Genomic DNA, 17,983 nt, shown 5'->3' with positions numbered 1-17,983 from the left:
CTTTTCATCCTAAATTCCTCTCAGGATACATTGTTGGTCAGCAAATGCAGTGGGTTATGACTTAACCCTTGTAGAACTGGGTGGTGATCAACACACTTTGTCTTAGTGATCCTAATTTTCCTGTCTCCACAGCATCATGTGACCATCTTAAACATATCATTTCTACTTGCCCACAGTTCAGTCAAGTTCAACTCATTTAATCTCACTCCCTTCTGCAACCTATCTCTAAGCCTACCATCTCCCAAACACTTCCATGAGAAAGGTACTAAAATTAAAACAGTAGTTAATCATTTATCATTCTAATACATTTTCACTAAAATATTGGGGGCTAAATCCAATGGATAATTTTTAGTCCGTATATTATTTTATTTCTCTACTATATTTAGAGCTGCTTGAAACCTTCATCCTTCTTGAAACATTAGGTCATTTGAAGCTGCTAGAATGACCACCAGAGAGATTTGTATAGATCAAGAGGAGGATAACCAAATAGGACACCCTAAGGAATTCTAATGTTTCAAGAGTTAAGAGAGAAAAGTTTCTGTACACTCCTTAGCAGCAAAAGTCCTCAAAAGACTTCATCTTTACCGTTTCCAGTCTTTCTCTTCTCTCCTAAATCTTCTTCACTTGGGCTTTTGTCCCACCCCTCTATCACAATGTTCCTTGATTAATAACACTAATGTATTCAGCACTCATAAAGTTAGACAAGCATTCTCATTCATGCCTGGAAACCAGTCATTTATAAGGATCATGACAGTGACATTTATACAATATACTTTTAAAATATTTGATAAATTAATAGATAACAATGACACTACATTATCATATGTATTTATTTTATGGCACTAGTTGCTATAAACTTTTTTCATACCTTTAAAAAAAAGGACACTAATGATTTCATAATACTAAATCCAATGGTCAAGTCTCAAGTCTTTTCCTGATTGACCTAAGAGCTCTGAATGACACAGCTGACTACTCCTTACTCATTGGTATACTTTCTTCACTTGACTTCCAGGACACTACACTATTTATTGGTTTTGCTCCCCACACTGGTTGTTCCTTCTCAATCTGCTTTGCTGATAACCTTCTGTTCTCACTGACTTCTTAGTATTGGAGAGTCATGTGACTCAGTCCTTGGACCTCTTCTCTGTCTGTACTCATACTGAAAAAAGTATGCCAGTGATTGTTGTTTGTTGTTGTTTTAGTCACACACTAAGTTGTGTCTGACTCTTTTGTAACCCCATGAACTGTAACCTGCCAGGCTCCTGTGTCCATGGGACTTTCCAGGCAAGAATACTGGAGTGAGTTGCCATTTCCTTTTCCAGGGGATCTCACCAACCTGGGGCTCGAACTGACATCTGAATTGGCAGGTGGTTCTTTACCACTAGCCATCTGGGAAGCCCCATGCCATTGATACTCCAAATTACATTTCCACCTCAGAGCCTGTCTCTGAACCCTGAACTCATATCCCACTGCTTATTTGATATCTCTACTTAGATATCAAATAGACATCTCATATTTAATATGTTCAAAACAAAACCCCTAATATTTGTCCCCAAACCTTCTCCACTAATATCCTTCTCCATCTCAGGTAATGGCAACTGCATCCTTTCAATTAATCAGCCAAAACTTAAGAGTAATCCTTAACCTACTCTCTTTCCCTCACACACCATATTTAATCTGTTAGAAAACTCTGTCAAATCTACCTTAAAATATATAACTAGAATTCTACTGTTTTCATGATAATTACTGCCATGACCCAGTTTATACCCACCATAATACGTTTTCTGAACTATCGCAATATTCTAATTGTGCTTCCTCTTTCACCCTTACCCCCTACAATGTCTTCTCAAGAGAGCAGACAAGAGTGATCCTTTTTAAAACCTAAGACAGATCATGTCCCTCCTCTACTTAAAACCCATTAATGACTCCCTATTTTACTCAAAATAAAGGCCAAAGTCTGTTTAAAGGCACAGAAAGGCCTCCCTTTCTCATACTGTCTCTTGGACTTTGTCTCTTACAACTTTCCTTTGCAACACCCATTGTTCCCGTTATATGGGCCTCCATGAAGTTCCATGAACATTCTAGGCACTCTTCCATCACAGGGCCTTCGTATTGGCTCTTTCCTCTGCCTGGAATACTCTTCCCCTAAATATTTGCCTGGCTAACTCACCCGCTTCCTTCAAGTCTTTGCTCAAATGTCTCTTCCTCAGTAACCCTGACAACCTATTTAAAAGTTCAGTCCTCGCTGCCACATTCACAGTTCTATTTACCTCTCTATTTTTCACTTAATACTTACTACCTTTTAACAAGCAATTTATAGAATGTAAACACCACAAAGGGGCTTCCCAGGTGGTGCTAGTGGTAAAGAACCTGCCTGCCAATGCAGGAGACCTAAGAGACCCAGGTTTGATCCCTGGGTCAGGAAGATCCCCTGGAGTAGGAAACAGCAACCCACTCCAGTATTCTTGCCTGGAGAATCCCATGGACAGAGGAGCCTGGTGGGCTACAGTCCGTGGAGTCTCAAAGAATTGGACATGACTGAACACACGTGCATGAACACACAAACTCCACAAAAGGAAGAATTTTTGTCAGTTTGGTTCACTAATATATCCCCAGTGCTGAGAAAAGTATATGACATATAGTACATGTTCAATAAATATTTACAAATGGTAGAGGGATGGATGGATGTTGAATGAATACAGAAGGAGAAGTCAGAGGTCTAGAAGTCAAGAGAACATGAGGTAATTACACCATATGCTGACCACTTCCTAATCTATTTTTTCGGTCCATGGCTCTCTTCTGAGCTTCAGACACATATAGCCAACTGACCACTAGACTTTTCTAAGGTGGATCTACATCAAATGTGCAACAACAGTACTGCGGTATTAATAGTGAGCAAACTACCAGGTTAAAATCAAGGTAACTGTGTTTTACCCCAGCTCTAGCACCTGAGGGAATCTTGGGCTAGTCACATGACCTCCCTGGGTCTGTTTCCTTGTCTGTAAGTGAGGCTATTGGGTTAGCTTAGCCTAGATACTTACAAGGTTTCATCCATTTCCAAAAACGTGATTCTTGACATTAAAAATGGAGCTACCAGAATAATTGTTCACCTAGGCAAAAGTCCCTAAAAATGTATATTAGGAAAAGCAAGAGCAAATGAGTAGAGTTTTGTGCCTTTAATGAAACAGGCAGTATGGGTATAATAATTAAGAACCCCAAAGCAACATAGGCCTGTTGTCATATCCCAGATCTCTGTCACTAAACAGCCATGAAATCCAGGGTAAGTAGCTTAACCTCTCTGATCTAGACCCAGCAAAATCAGTTCTGGTCTAAAAATCCAATGGATCCAACTAGACTGTGCACGCCTAGGAGCCAGTGAAAGTGTTAGTCGCTCAGTCGTGTCCGACTCTTTGTGACCCCATGGACTGTAGCCCGCCAGGCTCCTCTGTCCATGGAATTTTCCAGGCAAGAATACTGGAGTAGGTTGCTATGCCCTCCTCACGGGTAATCTTCTTGACCCAAGGATCGAACCTGTGTCTCCTGCATTGCAAGCAGTTTCTTTACCATCTGAGCCACCAGGGAAGCCTAAGAGTCAGAGATATGGCAAAAGAAAGCTCTCTGGAACACAGGTACATTTTTGTCACAAGGTGGCTATCAGAGATTTACTGCATTCCCAATTAACAGTCCTCAGTTGGTGTAAGAAGAGAAACAACACCCTCTCTCCAGAGAAGTCAATTCTGTGAAGATTTTTCACTTCAGCTAATAGACCTTCTGTGTGGAGAGGTTACATTTTTCATCTACTGTGAAATAACAGTGAGTGTGGAGTAAATGGTGGATATCATCTGATATTTGTGTGCAGGCATGTGGGGAAGCACCCAGGAGCCAGAAAAAGAGCAATCATTTCATTTTACCATCTCAAAACCCGCTGAACTTATTTTGGCTCTTAGGGCTGGACTCTATAAAGAAAATTAGAGAAAGTGAATAAATTAATAGATTCACTGGCCTTCTGATTACTTCCAATCAGTTGGGATTACATTAAAATATACCCGACCCCTGCTGATTGTCTAGGGCACCTTCAATCTTGGGCTGTCTGATGAAATCAACTCAACGATTTTGCAGTATGCAAATTCTGGCAAACCAGTTGAGTGGTCTGTGATGCCCCTTTGAAAAACAGGGTGCAAGTGGTTTATTGGTGGAAGTGGTTTATTTGATGTGCTGCTCCCTGCCTCACTTCTCCAAGATCAGCAGTGACTTTGATCTGAATGCTGATTGTCCCAACACAGCTCCCCAGAGCGGCTGCTTAGTTGTAATTAGAATTACCAAAAGCTCCTCCTTTTCCATTACCAGAGATTAGAGTGCTTTTTATTCCCAGTTATCTTAAATCTTTTTACGCGGAAGTTTCTTCTTCTCCATCCAGGAGTGGTGATTGGGGTGTTACAGGAGCTTAGCACATTACCTGATTAATAGGTGGACTTTGAATTTGCTCTCCCATGGAGTTACCATTGCTGTGCCCAGATCACTGTATTTCTGTGGGATTGGAAGATCAGGCCCAGACAGCAAAGTGCTTTGAGCTGCCAATTAAGGAACAAGTACTATCCATTAAGGAAGATAGTACAGCCCATTGCCTTGCTGGTGGCAATACACCTAAATCTCAGCAAATGCTGCATTTACCCAAGGAAAATAAATAAATCCCCGGCATTCTTGACACTACTCTTGGTGGCTTTTATGCTCCTTTACTTAGCAGACAATCACCGCAGAATAATCACAGCATCTAAACAGGATGGTGATTTCATCACAGAATTTTTCAATCCCACAGATGTAGTTAACGGAAAGAGCCTTTGTATTGTTGGTATTCCATGGAACTACACTCTTTAGAGTCTCTCAATGGACTTAAAGGTAGACCTAACTAGGTTTAACTCACATTATATAAAAAGGTGATTATTTGCTTCACAAGAAGATTATTTACCATTGAATTCATTTAATAGTAAACTTCAGAAGGATTCAACAACAGGATTCTACTCTAAAGCCTTAGATTTGAAAACATGACTTTAGACTGAGCAGAACCCTTCGGGGCCCTACAGGCTACAAAAGGCACTCCATGTCCCCTATTTCTTGTTTGCAGGAAAAGGTTTTGGTCTCCTAGGCCTTCCGTGCGTGCCAAAGAGCAGGTGCAAGCAGTTATAATTAATAATTGTAGAAGTGATAGCATACAGAAAGAAAGGAAAAGCGGTTAAGAAAGACAGCTTGAACAATAATAATTAAGCAATAAAGCAGAGTGCTAATTCCTCCTCAAGGGATCTGCATAACAATCTGACACAGATCTTTGAGTTGTTATGCAAAAGCTGACACCCCCTTCTCCCTGACCCTCCCCTCATCCCAGGTAGAAGATGGTGACTACCTGCTCACCACATGTAGACCCCAGACTGGTTGGAACCAGAAGGCTGATGATTAAGACTCCCCAAACACCACCCTGTTACCTCCCCACCAACCAGTCAGAAGAAAGTCATACTCCCGGCAGCCCTCACCTCAAATGTAGCCTTTAAAAATACTTCCATGAAAGCCATCGGGGAGTTCAGGTCTTTTGAGCATCCCTTGCTTGGTCCCTTCAATAATTGCTGTACTTCCCTGGTGGCTCAGATGGTAAAGAATCCGCCTGCAATGGGTGAGACCAGGGTTCGATCCCTGAGTCGAGAAGATCCCCTGGAGAAGGAAATGGCAACCCACTCCAGTATTCTTGCCTGGAGAATTCCATGGACAAAAGACCCTGTTGGGCAAGAGTCCATGAGGTCACAGAGTCAGACACGACTGAGCAACTAACACTCTCACATTCACTTTCCTTCAGCACACCCTGGGTTTTGGGAGATTGGCTTTACTGCCGAAGCTGGTAGGCGGTAGAGGAGCTGACCCAAGTTCAGTTCAGTAATGCTTTCTCTAGCACTAAGAGTGATCCCTTCCCACATCCAGCCTTATTTAAAGATCTGAATAAGGCAAGGAACTGAGAGTTTGGAAGTCCAGGTGTTAGTTCTCACTCCATTCCAGACTTGTGTTTCACTTCAGTTCAGTTCAGTTGCTCAGTCGTGTCCGACTCTTTGTGACCCCATGAATGACAGCATGCCAGGCATCCCTGTCCATCACCAATTCCGGAGTTTACTTAAACTCATGTCCATCAAGTCAGTGATGCCGTCCAGCCATCTCATCCTCTGTCATCCTCTTCTCCTCCTGCCCCCAATCCTTCCCAGCATCAGGGTCTTTTCCAATGAGTCAACTCTTCCATGAGGTGGCCAAAGTACTGGAGCTTCAGCTTCAGCATCAGTCCTTCCAATGAACACCCAGGACTGATCTCCTTTAGGATGGACTGGTTGGATCTCCTTGCAGTCCAAGGGACTCTCAAGAGTCTTCTCCAACACCACAGTTCAAAAGCATCAATTCTTCGGTGCTCAGCTTTCTTCACAGTCCAACTCTCACATCCATACATGACCACTGGAAAAACCATAGCCTTGACTAGACAGACCTTGTTGGCAAAGTAATGTCTCCACTTTTTAATATGCTATCTGCTGCTGCTGCTGCTGCTAAGTCACTTCAGTCATGTCCAACTCTGTGCGACCCCATAGACAGCAGCCCACCAGGCTCCCCCGTCCCTGGGATTCTTCAGGCAAGAACACTGGAGTGGGTTGCCATTTCCTTCTCCATGCATGAAACTGAAAAGTGAAAGTGAAGTCTCTCAGTTGTGTCCAACTCTTCGCAACCCCATGGACTGCAGCCCACCAGGCACCTCCATCCATGGGATTTTCCAGGCAAGAGTACTGGAGTGGGATGCCATCGCCTTCTCCGAATATGCTATCTAGGTTGGTCATAACTTTCCTTCCAAGGAGTAAGCGTCTTTTAATTTCATGGCTGCTATCAACATCTGCAGTGCTTTTGGAGCCCCCCAAAATAAAGTCTGACACTGTTTCTACTGTTTCCCCATGTATTTCCCGTGAAGTGATGGGACCAGATGCCATGATCTTCATTTTCTGAATGTTGAGCTTTAGGCCAACTTTTTCACTCTCCTCTTTCACTTTTATCAAGGGGCTCTTTAGTTCCTCTTCATCTGCATATCTGAGGTTATTGATATTTGTCATGGCAATCTTGATTCCAGCTTGTGCTTCTTGCAGCCCAGCGTTTCTCATGATGTACTCTGCATATAAGTTAAATAAGCAGGGTGATGATATACAGCCTTGACGTACTCATTTTCCTATTTGGAACCAGTCTGTTGTTCCAAGTCCAGTTCTAACTGTTGCTTCCTGACCTGCATATAGGTTTCTCAAGAGGCAGGTTAGGTGGTCTGGTATTCCCATCTCTTGAAGAATTTTCCTCAGTTTATTGTGATCCACATAGTCAAAGGCTTTGGCATAGTCAATAAAACAGAAATAGATGTTTTTCTGGAACTCTCTTGCTTTTTCCATGATCCAGCGGATGTTGGCAATTTGATCTCTGGTTCCTCTGCCTTTTCTAAAACCAGCTTGAACATCTGGAAATTCACGGTTCACGTATTGCTTGGATAATTTTGAGCATTACTTTACTAGCGTGTGAGATGAGTGCAATTGTGTGGTAGTTTGAGCATTCTTTGGCATTGCCTTTCTTTGGAATTGGAATGAAAACTGACCTTTTCCAGTCCTGTGGCCACTGCTGAGTTTTCCAGATCTGCTGGCATATTGAGTGCAGCACTTTGACAGCATCATCTTTCAAGATTTGAAATAGCTCAACTGGAATTCCTTCACCTCCACTAGCTTTGTTCGTAGTGATGCTTTCTAAGGCCCACTTGACTTCACATTCCAGGATGTCTGGCTCTAGGTGAGTGATCACACCATCATGATTATCTGGGTCATGAAGATCTTTCTCGTGTAGTTCTTCTGTGTATTCTTGCCACCTCTTGTTAATATCTTCTGCTTCTGTTAGGTCCATACCATTTCTGTCCTTTATCGAGCCCATCTTTGCATGAAATGTTCCCTTGGTAGCTCTAATTTTCTTGAAGAGATCTCTAGTCTTTCCCATTCTGTTGTTTTCCTCTGTGTCTTTGCATTGATCACTGAGGAAGCCTTTCTTATCTCTCCTTGCTATTCTTTGGAACTCTGCATTCAAATGGGTGTATCTTTCCTTTTCTCCTTTGCTTTTCACTTCTCTTTTTTTCACAGCTATTTGTAAGGCCTTCCCAGACAGCCATTTTGCTTTTTTGCATTTCTTTTTCTTGGGGATGGTCTTGATCCCCTTCTCCTGTACAATGTCACAAACCTCCGTCCATAGTTCATCAGGCACTCTGTCTATCAGATCTAGGCCCTTAAATCTATTTCTCACTTCCACTGTATAATCATAAGGGATTTGATTTAGGTCATACCTGAATGGTCCAGTGGTTTTCCCTACCTTTCTTCAATTTAAGTCTGAATTTGGCAATAAGGAGTTCATGATCTGAGCCACAGTCAGCTCCCGGTCTTGTTTTTGCTGACTGTATAGAGCTTCTCCATCTTTGGCTGCAAAGAATATAATCAATCTGATTTCGGTGTTGACCATCTGGTGATGTCCATGTGTAGAGTCTTCTCTTGTGTTGTTGGAAGAGGGTGTTTGCTATGACCAGTGCATTCTCTTGGCAAAACTCTATTAGCCTTTGGCCTGCTTCATTCCGTATTCCAAGGCCAAATTTGCCTGTTACTCCAGGTGTTTCTTGACTTCCTACCTTTGCATTCCAGTCCCCGTAATGAAAAGGACATCTTTTTTGGGTGTTAGTTGTAAAAGGTCTTGTAGGTCTTCATAGAACCGTTCAACTTCAGCTTCTTCAGTGTTAATGGTTGGGGCATAGACTTGGATTACTGTGACATTGAATGGTTTGCCTTGGAAATGAACAGAGATCATTCTGTCATTTTTGAGATTGCATCCAAGTACTGCATTTCAGACTCTTTTGTTGATCATAATGGCTACTCCACTTCTTCTAAGGTATTCCTGCCTGCAGTAGTAGATATAATGGTCATCTGAGTTAAGTTCACCCATTCCACTCCATTTTAGTTCACTGATTGCTAGAATGTCGACGTTCACTCTTGCCTTCTCCTGTTTGACCACTTCCAATTTGCCTTGATTCATGGACCTAACATTCCAGGTTCCTATGCAATATTGCTCTTTACAGCATCGGACCTTGCTTCTGTCACCAGTCACATCCACAACTGGGTATTGTTTTTGCTTTGGCTCCATCCCTTCATTCTTTCTGGAGTTATTTCTCCACTGATCTCCAGTAGCATATTGGGCACTTACCGACCTGGGGAGTTCCTCTTTCAGTATCCTATCATTTTTCCTTTTCATACTGTTCATGGGGTTCTCAAGGCAAGAATACTGAAGTGGTTTGCCATTCCCTTCTCCAGTGGACCACATTCTGTCAGACCTCTCCACCGTGACCTTCCCAGCCTGGGTGGCCCCACATGGCATGGCTTAGTTTCATTGAGTTAGACGAGGCTGTGGTCCGTGTGATCAGATTGGCTAGTTTTCTGTGATTATCGTTTCAGTGTGTCTGCCCTCTGATGCCCTCTCGCAACACCTACCCTCTTACTTCGGTTTCTCTTACCTTGGTCATGGGGTATCTCTTCACGGCTGCTCCAGCAAAGCACAGCTGCTGCTCCTTATCTTGGATGAGGGGTATCTCATCAGGGCCACCCCTCCTGACACTGAACGGCTGCAACAGACCGTGCAGAAGCACGCCAGCTCCCACGCACCATGCAGAAGTGCACCAGCTGCCACACACCGCGCAGAAGCACGCTGGCTGCTACGCACCACACAAAAGCATGGCCGAGAGGACCTACCCCTCACCCAAGGTCAGGGGCAGCGGCCGAGACAAGCTACCCCACGTCCAAGTAGCTGCGGCTGTGAGGGTGCAGGAGGGCCATGAGGAGCTACTCCACCTTGAAGACTTGTGGTAGGACTTAAGAAAGACTCAGATTGGTAATTAGGAAATCTGGGTTCTATAGCAGTAAATAACGATAACCGTATAATAACTATAATTTATTCTGAACCTATCTAGTACTAGGCACTGTACCACATTGCAGTAGAGGCAGTAGATTATCGATTATCCTACAATATCCCTTGTAAAGTAGGGGACAGTATACCTATTTTAAGGTGAAAAAACAAAGTTCTCATAGGTTATATAATTTTCCCAAGATCATACAATAGTTTGATACATCTTAATCATAATTTAGGGTTAAATCCAGGTTTCACTGCTCCAAATTCATGTTCCTTCTCTTTCTGTCTGACTTGGTGACCTTGAGTAAGTCACCCAACCTCACTCAGCTAAGGTTTTTTCCCTGTAATATTAGAAGCTTAGGCCAAGTCAGTGGTTTTCAACTAGAGCTGTACATCAGAGTTGCCTGAGGAGCTGTAAAAAAAAATAATAATGCACAGGCTGCACGCCAGATTCACTAAATCAGAGTCATCTGAGTGAAACATAGGCATTGTTTGTTTGACTCCCAAGTTGATTCTAATGTGCTGCCAGAGTTGAGAATCACTGACAGTGATGTCTAGAATCTTTTCCAATTACTAAAAACTCCGAAGTTAAAGTCTCAAGAGATTCTGGACATTTTCCTTTTTGACTAAAACTGTAACCTCTCCAGTGTAGATGACTAAGACATTTCGGATTCCTTCTCACTAAATTATCTTCCTTTTCCCTTTAAACTTCTCCTATGGAACAAAAAAAAGTAGTGGGTTCTTGAAATTACAGACATTTAAAAATTTAAGAGAAATTTTGTAGGTTCTCAGAATACCTCCACCCCTTTTATTGACTAAATAGAAGGGGAAAAGGCACCATGAGAATTTGATTATTCTGACCCACACTAAGAGGACAGACAGTGGTAGCAAAATGAGGAAGTTTAAGATGCTAATAACTGAGGCAGCTCTCAAATCATCTGCTTGCCAACTTGGATAAGAGTCAAGTGGGGGCCTTGGCCTAGTCCACAAGTGAGACTCATTTATTTTTGCATGTGAACTGTAATCATTCGTTGAGCTCTCCAAATCTTGAGCTGGGAGAATTATTGTTAAAAGCTGAATGGGAAGAACGGATAACACAAAATAAGTCCTTGCAGATACAAAACCAACACTAGAAAACCATTGACCATCATGCTTTGTTTTGTTGGGCTATGAACTGTAGAGTTTTGCTTGGAAAATGCTTTGAAACATATAAATAGCAACATGGAGCTGGCAGATACAAAAGGCTTTATGTATAAGATAAGTGAGTAGAAAGCACATTTTTAAAGCAGGCCAAGAATCGTCTCATTAAGTAGATTTTTAATAACTCTCTACAGCCAAATTTATCTCATTTTATTTAATGATTTCCCAGACAAGCTTACTTTTCCTCTAAATGCTCATGATTGGACTTCACCTCTCCAGCAAAGAATCAGAGGAAGAGTTCACTGGAATCAGAAAACAAAAAACCTGAAAAGGGTGGTCTGTATGCTGGCTGACTCTGTCAAGCAAATTATTCCAGTGGCTTGAAATATTTTTGTAACTGTTCACCTCTTCACTGTCAAATTCACCCCAAAACAGTTCTTTCAGTAAACATGAACAGAGAGAATACAATGACCACAAACTCTACAAACAAATCCTTCTTGCAAGGACCTAGGTTCTAAGAATTCCCTAAAATAAGAGTTTAAACCCAGTGGGATATCTTTCCACTAACTGTCTTCTTTAGGAAAATGACTGAAATTGGACTGGGTTGTCACAACAAAAGTAAAGAACAAAATCAAAGAACATTTGATGGTGCTGATGGGTCTGAGTCTTTATCCTATATATATATATATATATATATCACAGTCACCAAATCATTGAATAAAATAAATCTCAGGTTCATGCAACCAATTTGCTATGAAACCGAGATGAGCATCTTAGAGGCCACATGCTCCTGGGACTCGAAAGCAAAAGCGTGATGGGGACAGTACGGTTATCTCTGGGACATGTTAAGTTTCTAAGAGGTCTGTCCCAAGCAAACATTTTAATTTCAAATGCTTTTGCACTTACACTTAGATCTTCCACCTCCTGCAACCCGAGAACGACCACCAGGATGCAAAACAGTATTTGTGGGCGGCCTGCCTGAAAATGGGACAGAGCAGATCATCGTGGAGGTATTTGAGCAGTGTGGAGAGATCATTGCTATTCGGAAGAGCAAAAAAAACTTCTGTCACATTCGCTTTGCTGAGGAGTACATGGTGGATAAAGCCCTTTATCTTTCTGGTAGGTGTTTAGTCATGAAGACTGTGCCCACCAGGTATGACACAGAGACTGGGGATCAGTGTGTTTGCATCTGTGGCAGCTAAAGTGAAAAAGTGAAAGTGACAGTTGCTCAGTCGTGTCCAACTCTTTGCGACTCCATGGACTATATAATCCATGGAATTCTCCAGGCCGGAATACTGGAGTGGGTAGCCTTTTGCTTCTCCAGGGGATCTTCCCAACTCAGGGATCGAACCCAGGTGATTAGGCTTAATGGCAACCTCTCACCTTCATAGATGAAAAATGTATGTTACAACCCAACGTGTTCCTTGAAAGTTCCCATGTAGTGCCAGTTGCCATGTTCAGTTACTTCAGTCAGGTCCAACTCTTTAGGACCCCATGGACTATAGCCTGCCAGACTCCTCTGTCCATGGGATTTCTCCAGGCAAGAATACTGGAGTGCGGAACCATGCCATCCTCCAGGAGATCTTCCCAACCTGGGGATCGAACCCCCATCTCCTGTGTCTCCTGCATTGCAGGTAGATTCTTTATCACTGAGCCACTGGGGAAGCTCCAGTTGCCATGGGATAACTCCAAAACTCTTTACTCATAGTATTAACAGCCTTGATTATCTGTTTTTCCTGTCACCATTACCTCCTAATCCTTCCTTTCCATACCATGTCCTAACCACACTAAACTAATTCTAGTTCCCAGAATGGTGTTTTTTGCCTTTTCCTCTGACTAGAATGACCTTTCCCACACACTCACCGTACATACATCTTTATAGTCCAGAGCTCCAGCTCAATCACAACCTCTTCTGGAAAGCCTTCCCTGACCTCTCTCCCCACTCTGCGCCAGGCTGGTTTGGGCACCCCTTCCTCAGAGCTTCCCCCGCACCTGGAGCTTCGTCCTGACAGATACCTGTAATACCGCATGAGAACTTTCTCTCTCCACTTCTGTCTCCTGAAACAGAGCATGAACTCCTTAGGGGAAAGACTATGTCTTCCATAACTTTAAAACCCCAGCATCTAGCACATAACCCTGGTACCAAAGTAGATGCTCAACAATAACTATGAAAGTCAGCTAGTTATCAAATATTAATTGGCTGAGAGAATGCTAGGTGGCCGAGGAAATGGCAAAGATCGAGGCACATCTTGCCATCAAGAATATTACACTCTGAAGATGGCAAAATATGATACATATGTAAACAAAACATATCAGGTACCAATAAATGCTATGAAGAAGATAAAACAGCTCACACACCTGGGGTTGCTAGGAAAACAAGCATTCTTTGACATTTGAATTGAGATTTGAACAATATGAAGGAGATTGCCATGCAAACACCTGTGGGAAGAGCATTCCAAAATAAGGAAGAGCAAGTCAAAGACCCTGAGATGAAAATGGACTTGGTGTGTACAAGCAGAGAGAAGGTAAGCACGATTGGAGCCCATTCAATGAAGGAGAAGCAGGGACAGGAAATGAAGTCTGAGAGGTAAACACAAGCAAACTGTGTTGGGCCTTTAATCTTTACCAGCATACCTCATTTTATCACACTTTGTATTATTGTGCTATGCACTGTGTTTTTTACAAATTGAAGTCTTGTGGTAACCCTGCATTGAGCAAGTCTATCAAAGCCATTTTCCCAACAGCATTTGGTCATTTCGTGTCTCTGTGTTGCATTTTTTTAATTCTTGGAAAATTTAAAACTTTTTCATTATTTGTTTTGGTAATCTGTAATCTTTGATATTATTATTGTCATTGTTTTTGGGTGCCACATATAAGATGTACCCCAGTAAGATGGCGAAGCTAACTGATAAATGTGGGTGTTCTGACTGGTTGTTCTTCAATCTCTCTCCCTCTCCTTGGGCCTCCCTATTTCCTGAGATACAACAATATTGAAATTAGACCAGTTAATAACCCTACAATGGCCTCTATGTGTTCAAGTGAAAGGAAGAGTCTCTCACTTTAAATCAAGAGTTAGAAGTGATTAAGCTTAGTGAGGAATGCATGTTGAAAACTGAGATAGGTGAAAAGCTAAACTCATCCTAAACAGTTAGCCAAGTTGTGTATGAAAGGTAAAGTTCTTAAAGGAAATTGAAAGTACTACTTCAGTGAACACACAAGTGATAAGAAAGTGAAACAGATTTGTTGCTGATATGAAGAGAGTTTTGTCTGGATAGATCAGACCAGCCGTGACATTCCCTTAAGCCAATGCCTAGCCCAGAGCAAGGTCCTAATTCTCTTCAATCCTGTGGAGGCTGAGAGAAGTGAGGAAGCTGTAGAAGAAAAACTTGAAGCCAGCAGAGGTTGGTTCATAAGGTTTAAAGAAAGGAGCCATCTCCATCACATGAAAGTGCACAGAGAAGCAGCAAGGGCTGATGTACAAGCTACAGCAAGTTATCCAGAAGATCGAGCAAAAATCATTAATGAAGGTGACTACAGTAAGCAACAGATTTTCAATGGAGATAAAACAGCCTTCTATTGGAAGAAGATGACATGTAGGAATTTCACAGCTAGAGAGGAGAACTCAGTGCCTGTGTTCAAAGCTTCAAAGGACAGACTGGCTCTCTTGTTATGGGCTAATGCAGCTGGCAACTTTCAAGTGAAGCAAATTCTCATTTACCATTCTAAAACTCCTAGGTCCCTTAAGGATTATGCTAATTCTACTCTTCCTGTGCTCTATAAATGGAACAGCAAAGCCTAGATGACAGCACATCTGTTTAACAACATGGTTTACTGAATAGTTTAAGCCCACTACTCAGACTGACTGGTCAGAGAAAAAGAAAAGATTCCTTTCAAAACGTTACTGCTCATTGACAATGCATCTGTTCATGCAAGAGCTCTGATGGCTGTTAATGTTTTCATGCCTGCTAACACAGCAGCCATTCTCTGTAGCCCATGGATCAGAGTCATTTCAATTTTCCACTTATTATTTAAGAAATACAGTGAATAAGGTTATAGCTACCATAGATAGTGATTCCTCTGATGGATCTGGGAACAGTCAATTGAAAACCTTCTAGAAAAGATTCACCATTCTAGATGCCATTAAGAACATTTGTGATTCATGGGAAGAGGTCAAAATACCAACATTCCCAGGAGTTGGGAAGAAGTTGATTCTAACCCTCATGGATGACTCTAAGGGGCTCAAGACTTTGATGGAAGAAGTAACTGAAGATGTGGTGGAAATAGCAAGAGAACTAGAATTAGAACTGGAGCCAGAAGATGTGACTGAATTACTGTAATCTTAATGATGAAACTGTAATGGGTGGGGAGTTGCTTCTTAGAGATGTGCACAGAAAGTGGTTTCGTGACATGGAATCTACTCCTGGTAAAGATGCTATGGAGACAGTTGAAATGACAACAGAAGATTTAGAATATTACACAAACTTTAAACCAGCGGCAGGGTTTGAGAGGATTGGCTCCAATTTTGAAAGAAGTTCTACTGTGAGTAAAATTCTATCAGACAGCACTGCATGCAAACGTCATTATTGTCTTAAATTTTAAGAAATTGCCACAGCCACCTCAACCTTCAGAAACCACCACCTTGATCAGTCAGCAGCCATCAACGCCAAGGCAAAACCCTCCACCAGCAAAAAAGATTACAACTCACAGAAGGCTCAGATGATGGTTGGCATTTTTTAGCAATAAAGTATTCTAATTAAATTATTTACATTTTTAGGCATAATACTATTGCACACTTCATAGACTACAGTGCAGCATAAGCATAACTTCTATATGCACTGGGAAATCAAAAATTATGTATCACTCACTTTATTGTGATATTCACTTCATGGTGGTAGCCTGTAACTGAACCTAAAATATCTCCAATGTATGCCTGTAGGAAAGAGTTTATTATTCTGGGTACAACAGGAAGCCATTGAAGGATTTTAAGGATAGAGTGACATGATCCAGTATACATTTTAGAAATATCACTTCTAAAGTGATAGATTAATGTAAAGGATGGACTGAAGGGTGTGGAGAATGCTGGTGACTGGTGGTTAGATAGCTAACTATAGTATCAGTCTAATCCAGAACTGATAGTGGCTTATAGACTATGGTAGTTGGAGTGGAGATAGTAAGAACTACTCTGCATAAAGTCACTTGTTTCTGGTGAGGAGACTGAGGTGATTGGAACTAGAAGCTCCAATACTTTGGTCACCTAATGTGAAGAGCCAACTCATTGGAAAAGACCCTGATGCTAGGAAAGATTGAAGGCAAGAAGAGAAGGGTGTGACAGAGGATAAGATGGCTGGATAGCATCACCGACTCAGTGGACATGAATCTGAGCCAACTCTGGGAGATAGTGAAGGACAGGGTAGCCTGGTGGGCTGTAGTCCATGGGGTGGCAAAGAGTTGGACACAACTGAGCAACTGAGCAACAACTCTTAAATATTATAAAATGAAGCCCTTTGCCTTTTAGGGTGGTTTCAAGATAAAGTTTCATGGTCAATCTTTTATTTAACTTGAATTATTATTCATTATGGGGAGGTGGACAGATAAAACTGAAGGCAGAAGATGGAGTAATTGGAAAGGGCATAGAACCATTAACTACTTCCTTGCCTAAGGGTTAACAGTTTGGAAGAATTGGGTCCAAGTGCCAGACATTTTACAGAATGTCTCTTTGTGTAAGCTATTGTACTAAATGTTGTGCATGGTAGAAAACAGGTAAAACCTAGTTCTTCCCCTTAATGAATCTAAGGTTAGCGTGAAGTCTTACATTCATTTATCAAAGAATCATTGAGCACCAGTTAGATACCTATTGCAACAGGCCAAAGAAAAAGTAATGAGTGTTGGGAAAAGTAGGCTGGTAACACGGGAGAAGTGAGGAGGCAGATGTAGAATGCTCTTTTTACATTTGCTAAGTGCTGTAAAATCCAACTCCTGAAGATTTAATGGCACTTAGCAATGATAACAGAGCATTCCACAATAGACTATTTTAATAAGAACTTAAAGGTCTTGAAAAGCCCTGAACAGTTGTACATAAAAGACGACATGCTGCTCAGGAGGCATCCATCTAAACATTGAAATCAGCTCTCTGGTAACAGCCACCTGGAAACATTCTCATGGCTGCCAAAGGAAAGAAGATTGCAATCAGCGATGTGAAAACAACTAATTTTTCCCTTTAAATTTGAACCTGCTCTTTGAAAGTTTAAAAGTGTTAGAAAACTCCTGAATTGGATGGCTGTTCTCCCACATTGTAAAAGAAAGAGATTTAGACAAACAAAAATCCCTTAGAAAAGGGGCTGGAGCATTCCCCTCTGTCTCCAGGCAACATGCTGAGGAAATCACAGTGATCACTTCATTTGGTTCTTGTCTCTTAGTGATCTCTGTCTTCAATACCTGATGGCCAGAGTCTTAAAAACCATTGTTTCATATATTTTGTCCATATTTTTAGTAGTTTAAGGCAGGAGTTACTCTGCAAGCTTGTGCTGAGAATGAAATGAGATAAATGTGTGTGGAAGCACCTAGCTAAGCTTTTGAAACTTAAAAGGCTAATAAAAACAGTAATTTTAAAAAGTTTTTTGTTAAGAGATTTAGCTCGGGTGCTAAAGCTGTGACCAAAAATGGAGGTGGGGACTTGAATCCTGGTTTTATGAATCCCAGTCCCATACCAGTATACTATAAGCATGCACATGCTAAGTCACTTCAGTCTTGTCTGACTCTTTGTGACCCTATGATCTGTAGCTCTCCAGGGTTGTCTGTCCATGGGATTTCCCAGGCAAGAATATAGAGTGGGTTGCCATTTTCTCCTCCAGAGGGTCTTCCTGAC

General features: G+C 41.7%; 1 protein-coding gene across 1 annotated transcript in view; it reads left to right on the top strand.

Annotated features, from left to right (window-relative positions):
- Nucleotides 1-17,983, top strand: part of ENOX2 (ecto-NOX disulfide-thiol exchanger 2) — a 282,851-nt gene that overhangs the window by 220,918 nt on the left and 43,950 nt on the right. Inside the window, exon 6 of the mRNA XM_052663092.1 lies at nt 12,031-12,237. Within this exon, the coding sequence (XP_052519052.1) occupies nt 12,031-12,237 (207 nt within the window). The remainder of the gene's footprint in view (nt 1-12,030; nt 12,238-17,983) is intronic.

This window comes from Budorcas taxicolor, chromosome X, assembly GCF_023091745.1.
Source record: "Budorcas taxicolor isolate Tak-1 chromosome X, Takin1.1, whole genome shotgun sequence".
In the NCBI taxonomy this organism is placed as follows: Eukaryota; Metazoa; Chordata; class Mammalia; order Artiodactyla; family Bovidae; genus Budorcas; species Budorcas taxicolor.
This window is presented reverse-complemented; position numbering and strand designations above follow the sequence as displayed.